Source organism: Physella acuta, unplaced genomic scaffold (genome assembly GCF_028476545.2).
Source record: "Physella acuta isolate Inbredline_101_S28 unplaced genomic scaffold, ASM2847654v3 ptg000223l, whole genome shotgun sequence".
Classification (NCBI taxonomy): Eukaryota; Metazoa; Mollusca; class Gastropoda; family Physidae; genus Physella; species Physella acuta.
In genome coordinates this window covers 413,792-431,891 of record NW_026731742.1, presented here as the reverse complement: position 1 = coordinate 431,891, position 18,100 = coordinate 413,792, and the positions used below count along the sequence as shown (strand labels likewise).

The 18,100-nt window shown below is 36.4% G+C and overlaps 1 protein-coding gene across 4 annotated transcripts; it reads left to right on the top strand.

Annotated features, from left to right (window-relative positions):
- The first annotated feature begins 1,045 nt into the window (after positions 1-1,045).
- On the top strand, positions 1,046-16,248 carry LOC131937818 (aminopeptidase B). 4 transcript variants are annotated; one of them, XM_059295475.1, is made up of 15 exons: positions 1,046-1,172; positions 5,576-5,766; positions 6,034-6,152; positions 6,780-6,882; positions 7,077-7,282; positions 7,586-7,690; positions 8,659-8,871; positions 9,041-9,103; positions 10,070-10,189; positions 10,426-10,605; positions 10,905-10,981; positions 12,223-12,358; positions 12,656-12,802; positions 14,191-14,275; positions 15,134-16,248. In XM_059295475.1, exons 2-15 carry the CDS (start codon positions 5,598-5,600, stop codon positions 15,286-15,288), a joined length of 1,878 nt encoding a protein of 625 aa, XP_059151458.1. In that variant the 5' UTR covers positions 1,046-1,172; positions 5,576-5,597; the 3' UTR covers positions 15,289-16,248. The 4 variants fall into 4 exon arrangements, with proteins under 4 accessions (XP_059151458.1, XP_059151456.1, XP_059151457.1 ...); XM_059295473.1 differs by having other exon boundaries at positions 1,046-1,199; XM_059295474.1 differs by lacking the exon at positions 1,046-1,172 and adding an exon at positions 1,250-1,341.
- Positions 16,249-18,100: the final 1,852 nt, after the last annotated feature.

Here is an 18,100-nt window from a genome sequence, read left to right as displayed (position 1 = left end):
TGGCCTATATATAATATTACAATAATGATAATGTTAGTCCCCACCCCCTTCAAATACCAATTTTCCCTTTTTGAAATTTATTTCAAGAATATCTTATCTTTAATGAACTCAACAAATAACAACGAACTTGCTAGACTTGCATTATAATCATTATTTATATTTATAACGAGCCGACCCGCGGCGTATCATAAGCCGCTATTTAGTTGTTTTATTTTCTACTTTTCAGTAATTCATAATTTGTGAATTCGACAGTACCAACACTGCCGCTGAAAATATTTGCTTTAAAACACTATCAGTGCCTCGTTAAGGACGATACCCCCCCCCCCCCTCCTTTCCCCAACCCATACCTAATACCCCCCTCCGTGAAAGTAAACTCCTCTTAGTTACCTCCCCTAAGTTTAAAATCGTTTCAAACTAAATTATTTGCCCCTACCTAATAGCCGTCACTAAACCCGGCTCTACGATTGTAAACATTTAGCGTGAACCACAGCTCACCAGACCATGTGAGGGTGGGGGTGGTAGGGAGAGCGCTTACTACAGCTTGGTGTTTTCTATCGTCTCCAAGAAGAGAATTATATATATAGATATATATAGATTAAAACCGTTTTCTAAAACGCGAAATAACGTCTAAAATTTGTTTTCTAACATTGCTTTTTTATAATGCAAAAGTGTGACGTCACACCATCTGAACACCCCCTCCCCCTCATCACACACCGTCACAAAATTACGGACCCCCACCCCCAATTACGAGTGTGACGTCATTTATGGACGACTCCTGTGTACTTTTGGTCGATCTAATCTAGATCTAGCCTAATTTTAATTATGTTGGCCTAAACAATTAAAATGGTGTTGTTGCTGTGTTTTTTAAATTCTATATCTAGATTTTTCTTGATCCAAATTTATTTCTTTTGATAATTTTGATATTTTTAACACAGTTTTAAAAAAATAATTAGTTCTAATTAAAACTCATTTCTCTCAACCCGGAAGTACAACGAAAGAGAAAGTGAAAGTAGAGAAAAAGATTCATGTTTTTAAACCACTTGAATCTTGGTCTTTGAGATACTGCTCAGCATCCTTAGCCTTAATCCTATCACTCAGCATCATGTGATGTAGATCTAGATCAACTAGCCAGTGAAAACAGGCCTTATCAGTCATACGTGGAACGTAGACGTGTAACACAACAATAAAGAACCTTAAAAGTTAAATCTTAGTGACTTAGTGGACCTTAGTGCTTAGTCACTAATTAATAATTAAATTATTGTTTGTACTAGACTTAACTAGACTCTACTACACTAGAAGTAGAAGTAGACTTCTAGAGTGAGTCTAGACCAATTTCTAGAAGTAGGCCTACTACTTAGTACTTAATAATACTTATAGGTAAAAATTTAGAGAAAACCCTTGATATTTCATAGTATCCGCCGCCAACCAATCAAACGCGCGCTTTCAACGCGTTTTGGTTGGCGGCTGACGTCACGATGACGTCACGCGACCCGTAAACACGGCGTTTTTGGAGCTAAAAAGAGCCGAAAAAGCCATTTTTTCTACGTGTAGTTCGGATTTTTTTACGTTTTTTAAAATGGGCCCGAAAATGACACTTTTTAGAAATGGACATAGCCATTTTTTCGAAGAATTAATTAAAAAAGGGCCGTTTTGAGCTATGCTTCGATGTAAACAAAGGCCCATGTCAACACGTGTCAAACCACGTGAAGGCACCCGATCGACGATTTCGGTCACGCATGAGTGGTTTTCGCCCGTTCTCGTAAACTAAATACCAGTTCTTGACAACAAATTGGAAAACGACAATTTCGTGAAAATAGCGACCCTAGAGGAATGGCTTTTGAAGATTATTAAATAAAAATCGATGTATTAGCTACATGTGTTGATTCTTAAGTTGTCTATAATTGACTAGACTCTAGTAGGGCATGCTGAAACAACGGCCTTAGGGCGCCGTGTAGTGTGTAGTTTCGCTAAGTCTAAATTAATCAGCAGGGCCGCAGATCAACGGCAAACAGTTACATTTGTTGAATGTGAAAAGCATACTACTCACAAATTTTTGAATATTCACATCACACAAAATAATCCCAAAGAAAGCACAAAATAAAATCCTTTAGAAAAGCATCACCATGAAATTTGAAAACCACAGTATGTCAACCTTAACAAGCCATCTTTGGCTCGATCTAGAGGTCATTTTCAGCCTGCACATGTGCCTTGTAAACAAATTTAGTTTCTGATGGTACACGACATTTAGATAAATATATTAATTAACAAACTAACTGAATTCCAACATTCTATCACTCTAATCTGAAAATGAAACAGAATTTGAAGCACAATAATCTAACGAATAAATCCCACTCTAAGTAAGTGTCGCAGCTTTAATCCTGGATACAACCGTAGTGTGTAGTCGTGTTGTGAGTAAACTTGCACGAGATAAAACACCGACCTAGACCTTCCTGATGTTGTGTATGGCCCCAACGTTAAATGCTGGGAGTAGGGGAGGGGTATTTAATACCAGAATAATTTTTTTTTCAATAGTTAGGACATCAGTAGTTCACGCACCCTAACGGGGTTGAAAGTGTAACTTTAAATTGAACTAGGCAAACGGTGGAGGGGTGGGGTCATTTAAACGACGGAGCTATATTTCTAGTCGAAGAATAGGGGGAAGCCGGAATTTGAAGCCGGCATTTCATTATTGTCATAGCTATTGAGTACAACCCTTTATTCTAGTTTAATGCACGACTAGGCTACTCATTACGAAATCTAAAAAATGTCGTTGTGCTACCACGCAAAAGTAGCCTAATATTTCTACTGAATGGGGTAGGTATTTGACTTTGTTTATTTAAATGCAGATCCCATTAGCCTAAACAAATTTGGATGTACATTTTAGTTATATCGTAAGGATTAATTTTATAATACAATGCATATATTCTGGCAGTCCTTCAAGTATTAGTAGTTATTGCCTATTGGACTATTCATAACTTGTATTTCAAAGATTTATAATGAGCGGGATGCACTCGATGTTTTAAGTGCTACATTCGGTAGTTGTTACTTTGTGCATGACATCATCCCAATAGTTCAGTGTTAATAATGTAAACTGAGCTTGATGAGACTCCCATCGCCAAGCAATCGTATGATGATAGACCCAGCAAGCATCACTCGTTAAATTCGACATGACTATACCAGTCCTTGATTTTCATTACTGCCTTGAAACACCTAGTTCTTGGTTTAAAAAAAAAAACGTCTCCCCCCCCCCCCTTCCCGCTTGCGCCGACGTCATCACAGGCCAATACCACGGTGCATTTTTTTTTTCACCGAGTATAACACACACCCCTCTCCCCCTCACAGCAAGCGCCAACAGCGGTCACCCAAGGCCAATAACACGCACCACGGTGGATTTTTTTAATGAGTATATACCCACCCGCCGCCTCACAGCATACCGCTAGTCTTTACAAACGGGGTTAAAAGTTTAACTTTGAGTTCAAGAAGGGGAGAGGGTGGTATTGAAACAACGATGTTCTTTAATATGTTTAATAGTACAAATACATAGTAAAAAATTATACTTACCTACTTCTATAGTATAGCATCATACATAATTTTATAATTAGCAAATTAATTAATTAATTAAGTCTAATGATAATGAAGGGAGATAGATTATTTTGGTTAAGGCACGACACACAACACTATGCGTGCGTGGTATGTGGCCTGACCGAACGAAAGGAGATTGTTTATATTATTGTTTTGAGTTTATATTTAACTCAATGCAACGAGCCCGCCGGTTGGTTGAGGCCACGCCTGGGGGACGATCTGTCCGGGATTCAAAGGGTCGATTCTAAATATCATCCTACTTATAATATTTTTTATTTTGGCATTTTAGGGGACCTATTAATACTATTATTTTATTTATTACTATATTACTATTATTAGGGCGGCCTTGACTTTTAGTATTTACTGTTATTATTATAATTATTTATTACTAATACTATCAATTGGCCTGTACTGTACTTATTCACTATTTTTTTTTGTTAGTAATATTAGGGGTCGTCCATAAATGATATCACACTCGTAGAGGGGAGGTATTTTGTGACGGTGTGTGATGAGGGGGTTCGGATGGTGTGACGTCACACTTTTGCATTATAAAAAAGCAATGTTAGAAAACGAATTTTAGACGTTATTTCGCGTTTTAGAAAACTGTTTTAATAAATTATATTAGGAATTGATTAAAATACTCTATTTTGACAGAGTTCAGACAAGATTTTAGAAAAATATCGATGTTTTAAAAAAAATTCAACAGCTATTTTGAGGGGGGGTTGTAGGCTGAGGTGTAACGTCATTTTAGGGAGGGGGGTAGGGCTTTTTGTGATGACGTGTGATGGAGGGGAGGGGGGTAGGTAAAAATTGTCAAAAAAAGCATGACGTCATTTATGGATGACCCCTTATTAGCCTATGTAGGTAGTAGGCCTTCAATATTAATAAAGGCTTTTAAAGGCCCACCTATAAATTCAATTGTATTTAATTTTATTCTAGATCTAGTTATGACAGTAGTAGTAAGTAGTGAAGTAGTACTAGTAGATTAAGAGAAGAGAGCCTCATATAGCCTAGATCTATAAATAAGTTCAGTATTAAATGTTTTTTTTTTAAATCTATTTTAATAGTCTTAAGTATTTATTGTGTTAATCCCTGTCTCATCAAGACAACACATAGGACTAAACAACGAACATTTAGATGACAAGAAAACAGTTAACTGTTCATTGTAGCGCTATGCGCATCTTCTTCTGGCTTTAAATTATGCAAAAAAATAATTGTTCCATTTTATGTTATCAATACCAATTCATCCATCTTAGCGAAACATTGCGCTAAACACCAATAACTTGCTCCTTCATTGAGTGCTTAATTTTAGCATTAAGGAAAGCCGTAACCACCTAGAAATTATTTGTAACCTATTTTTTAATCATTTTCTTAAAAATCATTTTTAACCAAAAAAATAACAGTTTAATTGGGTCTTTAAAATAGAATGTGCCCTAAATGTATTGGGAATTCATGATGGTGCCGATATACCCAAACTTGTTTGTTGCTGAAGGGAAAGTGAAGTGCCTATTATCAATAAATACACGCAAATTAAGACTGATGGTGGAAATTTTAAAAGTTCTTTAGTTATAATTAATATAATAATAAAAAGCACACAAAAATATAAACAAAGAGTTTTAAAATAAACTATCTTCAAATAATTTATAAATAAACAGTTCTCTTTGAAAGCAAATCTGGTCTTGAAATAGTCTTTCTGTTACTATATATAAAGGTGCCGCACCTGTTCATTGAATTTCACTATCGGTGGTTGTCCTTTTTTCTAGTAATTATGTAATTTGTATTTTTTACTAGTGGAATTCCTTGGTCGAACATTTGACTGCTTATCCGAAATTCTTGAGTTCTGATAGATAATCTATTATTATTCAGAAGGTATGGGACAGCAAAATCAAAATGCAATCAATCATTCATATGATACTAATAATATCATAGTTCATACTCTTAGAAATGTGTCAAGTTGGATTTGTTGATTAACTTTGATCTTATTTTATTATAGTACCCAAAAAACAACGATTGCCATGCCTGAATTGCACTCTGATAAAGTCCATGATGTGGCTACATCATCCAACTTCAAACAAGTGAAGACCAAACACCTGCATTTGGACTTTAAAGTGGATTTTGATCAAAAAATTATCAAAGGTTTAGAGAAAATCACTTTGGAAAGTCTAACAGAAGATTTGAAATTAGGTCTGTGTTCCATAAAGTTCCTTACAATAAAATTAAAATGTTCGAAAAATAATCATGCATGATAATTTGTAATGTTTCTTACTGTATATAGACACATTTCCAATATTCTTATTATTTGTGAAGAGTTATATGTTGTCTCATCTGTAAAAAAAATTGAGAGCGGATTTTAAATTTTGTTATCATTTAATTTTTTTTTTTAATCTTTTTTTTTTTTATAGTTATTTTGAATGTTCATGAAACATTAAGTGTTACCAAATATTTTTTTAGTTATTCTTGATGTTCATGAAACTTTAAGTGTTGCCAATGTGAAAGCCAGTGAAATTGGAGCTGAGTTACCATTTGAATTGAAAAAGTTTACTTCTTATGGCAAAAGTTTACATATTACGGTATGTTTTTTTTTTATTATCAGAAATGTAAATGTTGTCACATGGATACACGTAAATATTTAACATATATTGGTGAACATCACTTGAACATCCTAAACAGTGTCAAGACAATCAGGAATTTTATTTTTACCATCTAAATCTTAATGTTTTTTCCTTATAAAAACTATTTGCACAATTTAATAAATAAAAACCACTTTTGCATCTCAATAATGTATTCTCCTTATAAAATCCACTTTTGCATCTTAATAATGTTTTCTCCTTAAAAAAATCCTCTTTTGCTTCTGAATAATGTTTTCTCCTTATAAAATTCACTTTTGCATTTCAATAATGTTTTCTCCTTAAAAAATCCTCTTTTGCTTCTGAGTAATGTTTTCTTATAAAATTCACTTTTGCATCTGAATAATGTTTTCTCCTTATAAAATCCACTTTTGCATCTGAATAATGTTATCTTATAAAATCCACTTTTGCATCTGAATAATGTTTTCTCCTTATAAAATCCACTTTTGCATCTGAATAATGTTTTCTTATAAAATCCACTTTTGCATCTGAATAATGTTTTCTCCTTATAAAATCCACTTTTGCATCTGAATAATGTTTTCTCCTTATAAAATCCACTTGTACTTGCAGCTGGATGAGCCTAAACAAAAGGGAGTTGCATTTGATTTATTCATTGACTTTGTATCTGGCAAAGGGCCATCACTCTGTTGGCTTGAACCCCAACAAACAGCAGGTCAGCAGCAGTGTCAAATATTCTCTTACACAACTGTTTTTGTCCTTTCAGTAATGGGTTAAATAATAAAACAGTTCAATAGTTACTCACCAGGCATATGGTGTGACTAACTTTTATTGACTGAAAAATGAAATAAAATTTCCTAAGTTGGACCTAGTCAAACTTTCTATAATGCTTTAAAAAACTTTGAACAGACAAAAAGCAACCGTTCCTGTATAGCCAAGGCCAGTCAGTACTCAACAGGTCCTTCTTCCCATGCCAAGACACCCCAGCTGTCAAAGCTACCTACTCCGCCTTCGTTAGCGTCCCTGACCAGTTGACCGCTGTTATGAGTGCCAATCACAGAAGTTTTGGGGAGAAGGCCAACAAAGACAACCAGAAAAACTGCTTTTACTTTGAGGTAAAGTTTCAAATGTTTGGGCAATGGGCTCAAATGATTGTACAATTTTAAAGTTTGTAAATTCAAATTTTGTTATGACAAATGCCAATTTTTAATTAGATAATGGCCATAGTTTTCTAGTGACCCAATAACTTACTTAAATTTCTCTATCTAGGCACATCTTTCCGTTCCATTGACAGTTTTTTGTTTCTATTGTGTCAGATTTTATAAAGTTGTAAAACCAAGAATTAAAATATCACATAAAAGTACTGATAAATGTACAAATTGTGCATGTCTTGTAATAATTGTGCATTTCCAAACCAGCAAACAGTTCCCATCCCATCGTATCTGATAGCTCTGGCAGTTGGGGATTTAAAGTCTGCTGAGATTGGCCCCAGAAGTTGTGTGTGGGCAGAACCTAGTATTCTGGTAAATAGACTTGCCTACATGTTGATAAATACTGACATCACACTGAGATTTTATTTTTAATATAGGACTGAGCTAAGGCTGAATTTAGGCAGTTTAATTAGACAGAGCTAAAGATGAAATTGTTTAATTGGACTGAACTTAAGATGAATGGAGGCGACCTAGTTGAAGAGAATCCTTCATTATATTGTTAACATGGATTAAAAACGTGCTGTTTTAGATTTTGCAATCAAAGCGACCGTAAAAATAAAAAAAATAAAAACTTAAGCCTAAAGATGAATCAGAAATTTAATATTTTTAGAATTAATGTTATTAAAGTTGCAAATACAGAGAACTTGAAAATAATTAGTTGAGTTTGAGGCTACATTTCTATTTATTTTCATCAAGCCTAACTTATAACCTGATAGTTCCCTTTCATAAGACAAACATTGATTGGCTGTACAGGAACTCCGTGATTGATTTCTGACAGCCCCGCGTCATAGTTTTTTGTTTACAAAACTTTGCTGATAAAGTTTTTAAATAACAATGCAAATTTAAACCCATGACCTAGTTTTCCTTTTTCTTTTCTCTTACAATGTGTACAATAAAATTTATGGTAGCCAATAGAATAGCAAGATGCCATTTTTTATGTCACCATTACACATGAAAACCAAATTGCTTTTTTTTTTATTTAGTTACCGAAAATATTAAAAATATCAAATACATCCAATCTTTAGTAAAGTCCAGAAAAACCCAGACAGACAGGATTGTATAACCATATTAATTGTAACTACGCCGTGTATGATTTTGAAACTTTACTCGCTCACGTCCATTTGTTTAATTTGACAGAACTAAAGATGAAGTTGTTTAATTAGACAGAGCTAAAGATGAATTTGTTTAATTAGACAGAGCTAAAGATGAATTTGTTTAATTAGACAGCTAAAGATGAAATTGTTTAATTGAACAGAGCTAAAGATGAATTTGTTTTACAGGAGAAAGCCCGAGCTGAGTTTGATGGTGATGTGGAAAAGTTCATCACAACAGGGGAGCAACTATTTGGTGACTATATCTGGGGGCGCTATGATATCCTGGTTATGCCCCCTTCTTTTCCTTACGGTGGAATGGAGAATCCTTGTTTGACTTTTGTCACTCCATGCCTTATAGTGGGAGACAAATCTTTGGTCGATGTCGTCATTCATGAGATTGTAAGTTTTATCTGTGAGATTGTAAGTTTTATATGAGATTGCTAGCCTTTTATGTGAGATTGTTTTTTCCCCCAATATTTTAAACTTATTTTAAATGTGTAAGAGTATGTTACAGTTAGGAGTTGTAAAACTCAAATGTTTACAAACTTTTTTTTTTGTTTCCCAACAGACGCACAGCTGGTTTGGTAATCTTGTAACAAATGCCAACTGGAGCGAATTCTGGTTGAATGAGGTTGGTTGTGGTTGGTGGTTGTTGGTAGGGGTTGGTGCTGTTGGTAGAGGTTGGTGGTGTTGGTAGAGGTTGGTGGTGTTGGTAGAGGTTGGTGGTGTTGGTAGAGGTTGGTGGTGTTGGTAGAGGTTGGTGGTGTTGGTAGAGGTTGGTGGTGTTGGTAGAGGTTGGTGCTGTTGGTAGAGGTTGGTGGTGTTGGTAGAGGTTGGTGGTGTTGGTAGAGGTTGGTGGTGTTGGTAGTGGTTGGTGGTGTTGGTAGAGGTTGGTGCTGTTGGTAGAGGTTGGTGGTGTTGGTAGTGGTTGGTGGTGTTGGTAGAGGTTGGTGGTGTTGGTAGAGGTTGGTGGTAGAGGTTGGTGCTGTTGGTAGAGGTTGGTGGTGTTGGTAGAGGTTGGTGGTGTTGGTAGAGGTTGGTGGTGTTGGTAGTGGTTGGTGGTGTTGGTAGAGGTTGGTGGTGTTGGTAGAGGTTGGTGGTGTTGGTAGAGGTTGGTGGTGTTGGTAGAGGTTGGTGGTGTTGGTAGAGGTTGGTGGTAGAGGTTGGTGCTGTTGGTAGAGGTTGGTGGTGTTGGTAGAGGTTGGTGGTGTTGGTAGTAGTTGGTGGTGTTGGTAGAGGTTGGTGCTGTTGGTAGAGGTTGGTGGTGTTGGTAGTGGTTGGTGGTGTTGGTAGTGGTTGGTGGTGTTGGTAGAGGTTGGTGGTGTTGGTAGAGGTTGGTGGTGTTGGTAGAGGTTGGTGGTGTTGGTAGAGGTTGGTAGTGGTTGGTGGTGTTGGTAGAGGTTGGTGGTGTTGGTAGAGGTTGGTGGTGTTGGTAGTGGTTGGTGGTGTTGGTAGTGGTTGGTGGTGTTGGTAGTGGTTGGTGGTGTTGGTAGAGGTTGGTGGTGTTGGTAGAGGTTGGTGGTGTTGGTAGTGGTTTATATTTTGACCTCACTATTTTGTCTGTTATAGCATTGCTGAGATCCTTAAAATTCCTCAGGGTTTCACCATGTTTGGCCAAAGAAGAATTGAGGAGATTTTGTTTGGGAAGGCACGCATGTGTCTGGAGGCCATCACTGGCAGAACTCTTCTGGAGAAACACATAGAGCATGAAGGGCAGGTAATCACACATTTCATGAAGGGCAGGTAATCACACATTTCATGAAGGGCAGGTAATCACACAACATTTTATGGAGGGGAGGTAATCGCACAACATTTCATGGAGGGGAGGTAGTCACACAACATTTCATGGAGGGGAGGTAATCACACAAAGCTTTATAAAAGGAAGGTAATTACCCTAAGAAAATGGCCTCAGTTGATAAAAGAGATAAACAAAAATGCCGTGTTTTATCCTAGGATCACCCACTGACCAGACTTCGTGTAGTGATTGGTGAGGACGTTGACCCTGATGACACCTACAATGAAACTCCTTACGAGAAAGGTTTTGCTTTTGTTTGCTACATGCGGAGTCTGGTTGGAGACGACAACAAATTTGACCAGTTTCTTAAAAGTTATGTCAACCACTTCAAGTTCCAGGTAATTGCCTAGCTATTCTAGTTAAACAGGTCATTTCTTAGTTCAGCTCTTCTAAACAGGTCATTTCTTAGTCCCAGCTCTTCTAGTTAAATAGGTCATTTCTTAGTTCAGCTCTTCTAAACAGGTCATTTCTTAGTTCAGCTCTTCTAGTTAAACAGGTCATTTCTGTTAATGTTGTTAGTTGATGTTGTGTGTTGACAGTTGTTGATGTTGTGTGTTGATGTTGTGTGTTGTCAGTTGTTGATGTTGTGTGTTGATGTTAGTGGTTGATGATGTGTGTTGATTCATCTCACCTGTAGAGTGTTGTAGCCGAGGACTTGTTTGATTTCTACCTGGACTACTTCCCCCAGCTGAAGACAGACCAGGTGCATGAAAGGTAACTTGTCCCTCCTTGCTGTGTACCAGGTGCATGAAAGGTAACTTGTCCCTCCTTGCTGTGTACCAGGTGCATGAAAGGTAACTTGTCCCTCCTTGCTGTGTACCAGGTGCATGAAAGGTAACTTGTCCCTCCTTGCTGTGTACCAGGTGCATGAAAGGTAACTTGTCCCTCCTTGCTGTGTACCAGGTGCATGAAAGGTAACTTGTCCCTCCTTGCTGTGTACCAGGTGCATGAAAGGTAACTTGTCCCTCCTTGCTGTGTACCAGGTGCATGAAAGGTAACTTGTCCCTCCTTGCTGTGTACCAGGTGCATGAAAGGTAACTTGTCCCTCCTTGCTGTGTACCAGGTGCATGAAAGGTAACTTGTCCCTCCTTGCTGTGTACCAGGTGCATGAAAGGTAACTTGTCCCTCCTTGCTGTGTACCAGGTGCATGAAAGGTAACTTGTCCCTCCTTGCTGTGTACCTGGGCTCATCAAATGCCGTCCAGACGTTTGGTTTCCCTTGATTAGTCTGTTGTTTGCACCCATCTCCTGCACCCCCCCCCCCCCCTCCCCCATCATCACCAAGGTTGTAAAAACGGTGTACCGTCACAACAGTGGTTTGATGTAGGATGTAGCAGTGGTTTGATGTAGGATGTAGCAGTGGTTTGATGTAGGATGTAGCAGTGGTTTGATGTAGCAGTGGTTTAATGTAGGATGTAGCAGTGGTTTAATGTAGCAGTGGTTTGATGTAGGATGTAGCAGTGGTTTGATGTAGGATGTAGCAGTGGTTTGATGTAGCAGTGGTTTGACGTAGCAGTGGTTTAATGTAGGATGTAGCAGTGGTTTGATGTAGCAGTTGTTTGATGTAGCAGTTGTTTAATGTAGCAGTGGTTTGATGTAGGATGTAGCAGTGGTTTGATGTAGGATGTAGCAGTGGTTTGATGTAGCAGTGGTTTGACGTAGCAGTGGTTTAATGTAGGATGTAGCAGTGGTTTGATGTAGCAGTTGTTTGATGTAGCAGTGGTTTAATGTAGCAGTGGTTTGATGTAGGATGTAGCAGTGGTTTGATGTAGGATGTAGCAGTGGTTTGATGTAGCAGTGGTTTGACGTAGCAGTGGTTTAATGTAGGATGTAGCAGTGGTTTGATGTAGGATGTAGCAGTGGTTTGATGTAGCAGTGGTTTGATGTAGCAGTGGTTTGATGTAGGATGTAGCAGTGGTTTGATGTAGCAGTGGTTTAATCTCTTGACATTTCCAGGCCAGGTTTTGAGTTTGACAAAACTTGGCTCCAGGGCACCGGCCTGCCACCATTTACACCTGATCTCTCAGCCAGGAGGGAGCTGACAGACGAAGCTGAGCAGGTAGCTGATCAAATCATCGCTGGTCAACTACAGGTGAGTAGAGTTGGTCAACTACAGGTGAGTAGAGTTGGTCAACTACAGGTGAGTAGAGTTGGTTAACTACAGGTGAGTAGAGTTATTCAACTACAGGTGAGTAGAGTGGGTTAACTACAGGTGAGTAGAGTTGGTCAACTACAGGTGAGTAGAGTTGGTCAACTACAGGTGAGTAGAGTTGGTCAACTACAGGTAAGTAGGGCTGTGTATTTTGAATGAAACCAAAGATAAACCAGCACAGGCTTGGTAACCATGAATAATCTAACACCTCCCCCCCCCCCCCACTGACATCCCCAGGGTCTGCCCACTGAGATTGAGGATTGGGGCGCCTATAAGACCATGTACCTACTGGATCTACTGGCCACAAGCTCACCCCTGCCCAAAGAGAGCATCAAGCATATCCTGGAGAAGTACTCATTCCTGTCTCTATCACAGAATGCAGAGGTGACTTTTGACATGACATGCAACTTTTGTCATGACAGGTGACTTTTGTCATGACAGGTGACTTTTGACATGACATGTGACTTTTGTCATGACACATGACTTTTGTCATGACAGGTGACTTTTGACATGACAGGTGACTTTTGTCATGACAGGTGACTTTTGACATGACAGGTGACTTTTGTCATGACACATGACTTTTGACATGACAGGTGACTTTTGTCATGACAGGTGACTTTTGACATGACAGGTGACTTTTGTCATGACACATGACTTTTGACATGACATGCAACTTTTGTCATGACAGGTGACTTTTGTCATGACAGGTGACTTTTGTCATGACAGGTGACTTTTGTCATGAGAGGTGACTTTTGTCATGACAGGTGACTTTTGTCATGACATGTGACTTTTGTCATGACAGGTGACTTTTGTCATGACACATGACTTTTGTAATGACACATGACTTTTGACATGACAGGTGACTTTTGTCATGACAGGTGACTTTTGTCATGACAGGTGACTTTTGACATGACAGGTGACTTTTGTCATGACAGGTGACTTTTGTCATGACACATGACTTTTGACATGACATGCAACTTTTGTCATGACAGGTGACTTTTGTCATGAGAGGTGACTTTTGTCATGACAGGTGACTTTTGTCATGACATGTGACTTTTGTCATGACAGGTGACTTTTGACATGACAGGTGACTTTTGTCATGACAGGTGACTTTTGTCATGACACATGACTTTTGACATGACATGCAACTTTTGTCATGACAGGTGACTTTTGTCATGACAGGTGACTTTTGTCATGACAGGTGACTTTTGTCATGACATGTGACTTTTGTCATGACATGTGACTTTTGCCATGACACATGACTTTTGACATGACAGGTGACTTTTGTCATGACAGGTGACTTGTGTCATGACACATGACTTTTGTCATGACAGGTGACTGTTGACATGACAGGTGACTTTTGTCATGACAGGTGACTTTTGTCATGACAGGTGACTTTTGTCATGACAGGTGACTTTTGTCATGACACATGACTTTTGACATGACAGGTGACTTTTGTCATGACACATGACTTTTGACATTACAGGTGACTTTTGATATCATAAAGGTGACTTTTGACCTTATGTTATTCTGCATATTTTATCTTTAAACCCCATAAAAATAACATAATGCAGTTAAAATGCTGAAAACAGAATTGAATTCTCTATCTGTAGATGCTATAATAAATGTATGTTTAAAGAATGTACATCTAATGTATGTTTAAAGAATGTACGTCTAAAGAAAGGCTTGTTTAGTCTAGATGATAGATGGGGATTAGGTTAGACTTGAACACTAGCATTGTTTGAGTAGGGAGAATTATTTTATTTTCACAGATACGACTTCGTTGGTGTGAGCTGGTCATCAAAAATAATATCAGAGAAAAGTTTGAGGATGTGAGGAAGTTTCTACACAGCCAAGGTACTTTATAATTACATTAATCACAGCCAAGGTACTTTATAATTTCATTAATCACAGCCAAGGTACTTTATTTAATTAATCACAGCCAAGGTACTTTATTTCATTAATCACAGCCAAGGTACTTTATAATTTCATTAATCACAGCCAAGGTACTTTATAATTTCATTAATCAGAGCCAAGGTACTTTATAATTTCATTAATCAGAGCCAAGGTACTTTATAATTTCATTAATCACAGCCAAGGTACTTTATAATTTCATTAATCACAGCCAAGGTACTTTATAATTTCATTAATCACAGCCAAGGTACTTTATTTAATTAATCACAGCCAAGGTACTTTATAATTTCATTAATCACAGCCAAGGTACTTTATAATTTCATTAATCAGAGCCAAGGTACTTTATAATTTCATTAATCACAGCCAAGGTACTTTATTTAATTAATCACAGCCAAGGTACTTTATAATTTCATTAATCACATCCAAGGTACTTTATAATTTCATTAATCAGAGCCAAGGTACTTTATAATTTCATTAATCACAGCCAAGGAACTTTATAATTTCATTAATCAGAGCCAAGGTACTTTATAATTTCATTAATCACAGCCAAGGTACTTTATAATTAAATTAATCAGAGCCAAAGTACTTTATAATTTCATTAATCAGAGCCAAAGTACTTAATAATTTCATTAATCAGAGCCAAGGTACATTATAATTTCATTAATCAGAGCCAAGGTAGATTATTTCATTAAACATCAAGATAAAACATCAACACAGTTAAGGAACAGATAAAGCCAGTGTCAATTAATTTCTTGGTAACAGATTTCAAGCCAGCACCTTGAAACAATTGTGTATTTTCAGGCAAACAAAAATACACGCTGCCCATCTATAAGGATATGATGAAGGGTTCTGAGGAAATTAAAAAACTGGCCACAGAATATTTGGAGGAGACAAAAAATTTTCTGCATGTCAATGTCAGAGAGAGAGTAGAGGATATCATTCAGAAGGGGAGCTAACTTGGTAGTTACAACATACAGAAGGGGAGCTAACTTGGTAGTTACAACATACAGAAGGGGAGCTAACTTGGTAGTTACAACATACAGAAGGGGAGCTAACTTGGTTTTTAGTTACAACATGCAGATTTTTTATTTTGAAGGGGAGTTAACTTGGTTTTTAGTTACAACATACAGATTTTTTTTAAATACAGAAGGGGAGCTAACTTGGTTTTAATCACATCATCTAGAAAGGGAATTAATTTTTTTTGCTTTATCACTGAACCTTTTTACTGTTGGAGCAATATTTTATTTCCAATTACTGTGATTACAAATAAGGTCGTTATAGGTGCTCTACACTATCCATTCCAATGCTATCCTTATAAATAAACTGGTTTATAGTTTGCTAATCAGTGATAAAAATGAGTTTGATCAAAATTAGAATTTACCTATTTAAAAATGTTTTTGTTAAGTGTTCATATTACAATTCATATTTTTACAGTGATTATAAGTTTAAGTCTTGTGTTCAGCTTTCAAATGTTCTTTTAACTTTTTATTGTTCAAAAGTTATTTTATTTTGTCTAAAAGTTATTTCACTTTATATTGTTCAAAACTTATTTGACTTTATATTGTTCAAAAGTTGTTTTATTTTGTCTAAAAGTTATTTCACTTTATATTGTTCAAAACTTATTTGACTTTATATTGTTCAAAAGTTATTTTATTTTGTCTAAAAGTTATTTCACTTTATATTGTTCAAAACTTATTTGACTTTATATTGTTATTTTCATTTAGCTTTAATTTCAGTGAAGTTTTTTATTTTATTTTTTGTTTCAAGCATTTATTTAATGAGGTTTTTTTTCAAGAAATTAGTAAAATTGTTATTTAATCTTAATAGAATTGTTATTTAATCTTAATAAAATTGTTATTTAATCTTAATTAAATTTTTAATTAATCTTAATAAAATTGATATTTAATATTAATAAAGTTGATATTTAATCTTAATAAAAAATATAATATGGAGTGGATGAAAAACTAAAAAACATATCACAATAGTGTATAAGCCATTGAGTTACAAGTTGTGGTGTGGCTTCATGCAGATGTGACACCAATTGTCACACTTTATGCAGATTTGACACAAACTGTCAAACTTAACAATTGTTTAATTGTAGATGCATACTCAACAACTTTCCAAAGTTTAATGATGATCCGATGAAAGGTGTAGTAAAGCATAAAATACAAAACAAACACACTTTCATTTATAAAATAGATATCAAAGTATGAAAAATCCTTTTTACTTTCTCGTATACCAAGTATAGAAAATCTCAACGTTTTACACGTCCCTGAGTCGGAAAAGCATAGTTTTGCAATTTTGTCGGTATGTCTGTGTGTGTATTTATGTGTGTGCGTCTGTCAACATGATAACTTGAGTACCGTTACAGCTAGGTTGATGAAATTTAATATACAAGAATTATATCAAATTTGTAGTTCTGTATCAACTTTTCAGCGATTTCCAATAACCGGAAGTGGAACTTATTCTACTTCAAGTTTTTCAAAAGCCTATAACTTGAGTACTGTTTCGGATAGATCAGTGGTTCCCAACCTTTTTCGAGTGGCGACCCCCATTCATAAAACGTAAGTGACCCGCGGCCCCCATATAATTAACAAGTCGAAATTAGTAAAGCAAATAATAAGCACTAAATTAATATTTTCTAGTAGACTTTCAATAGGAATTATTCTTGATAACTGTTTTAATATAACGATCAAAATTGCATGCTATTTAAAATATTAACAATTAAATTTTGCAAATTTAAGAATTCATCTTGTTATTCATCGGCAATGCTGGTAACATCAAGGAAAGCAGAGAATGTGTGACAATGCAGATTCTTCTTCTTTCAGCTCGGGGAAAATAATGCCGCAGTTCGTTGTCAAGAGATTCAAGATGCACAGAATCCTTTAAAAATTTTATCTATCACACCACACTGCAGAGTTTCTCAAACATGGCAGTATTTCAAATATTTATTTTTCCTCGCCAATTTTGCAGCTTTGATAAAAATGCCAAGAGATTATCATGAAAAGAGGTAATATTCGTTCCTTTATCAGGTTGATGTTCGAATATATCTGCTAGGTATGATACTCTCTCCAACCACACCATGTCGTTAAAGTATATCAAAAGGTCTTGTTTCCTTGCACTTCCAAGAACATCATGATTTCATCTTTCAATTCAAAAACACGATTGACATTTCCTATTGACAGCCAGCGTACGGAAACATGACGCACAATCCGTACAAGCCACACAGCCGTTTTCCCATTTTAATCCTCCAGTTTCAAAAAACGTATTTATTTCTCCATGATATCTTCACAAAACATCAACTCTTATTTGCTAACATCTGAATGAATATATTTCACAAAGACAAGCAACTGCGAACACGAACTCACGTCTGTCGATTCGTCAACTTGAAAATCAAACAATGGTGAAAGCTTGATTTTATTTTAAATTTGTCTTTTAACATAAGACGCTGCATAGTATTATTAGACAGAGATATTTGTTGCATCTTTATTGCTCTGGAATCCCCAAAAATTAATTTCAACATCCTCAACATGCAGGGTTTGATGAGATTTTCTCCTTTGTGTGAGAGGTTTTTTGCTTGGCAATTTCTAATACTACTTCATTTGATGCTTGCACTAATGCTGTATTAAAGCTTCCTGTTCGATCAAGTCTCTGACGTTTGCAACTAGCTTCATGCCGTCGAAAGAACTCCATACCTTTTTTAGTGTGTTCTGAATGACTCGTCTCAAATTGACGTTTGGAAGTTTTCATAGACTCCTGACTAAGAAC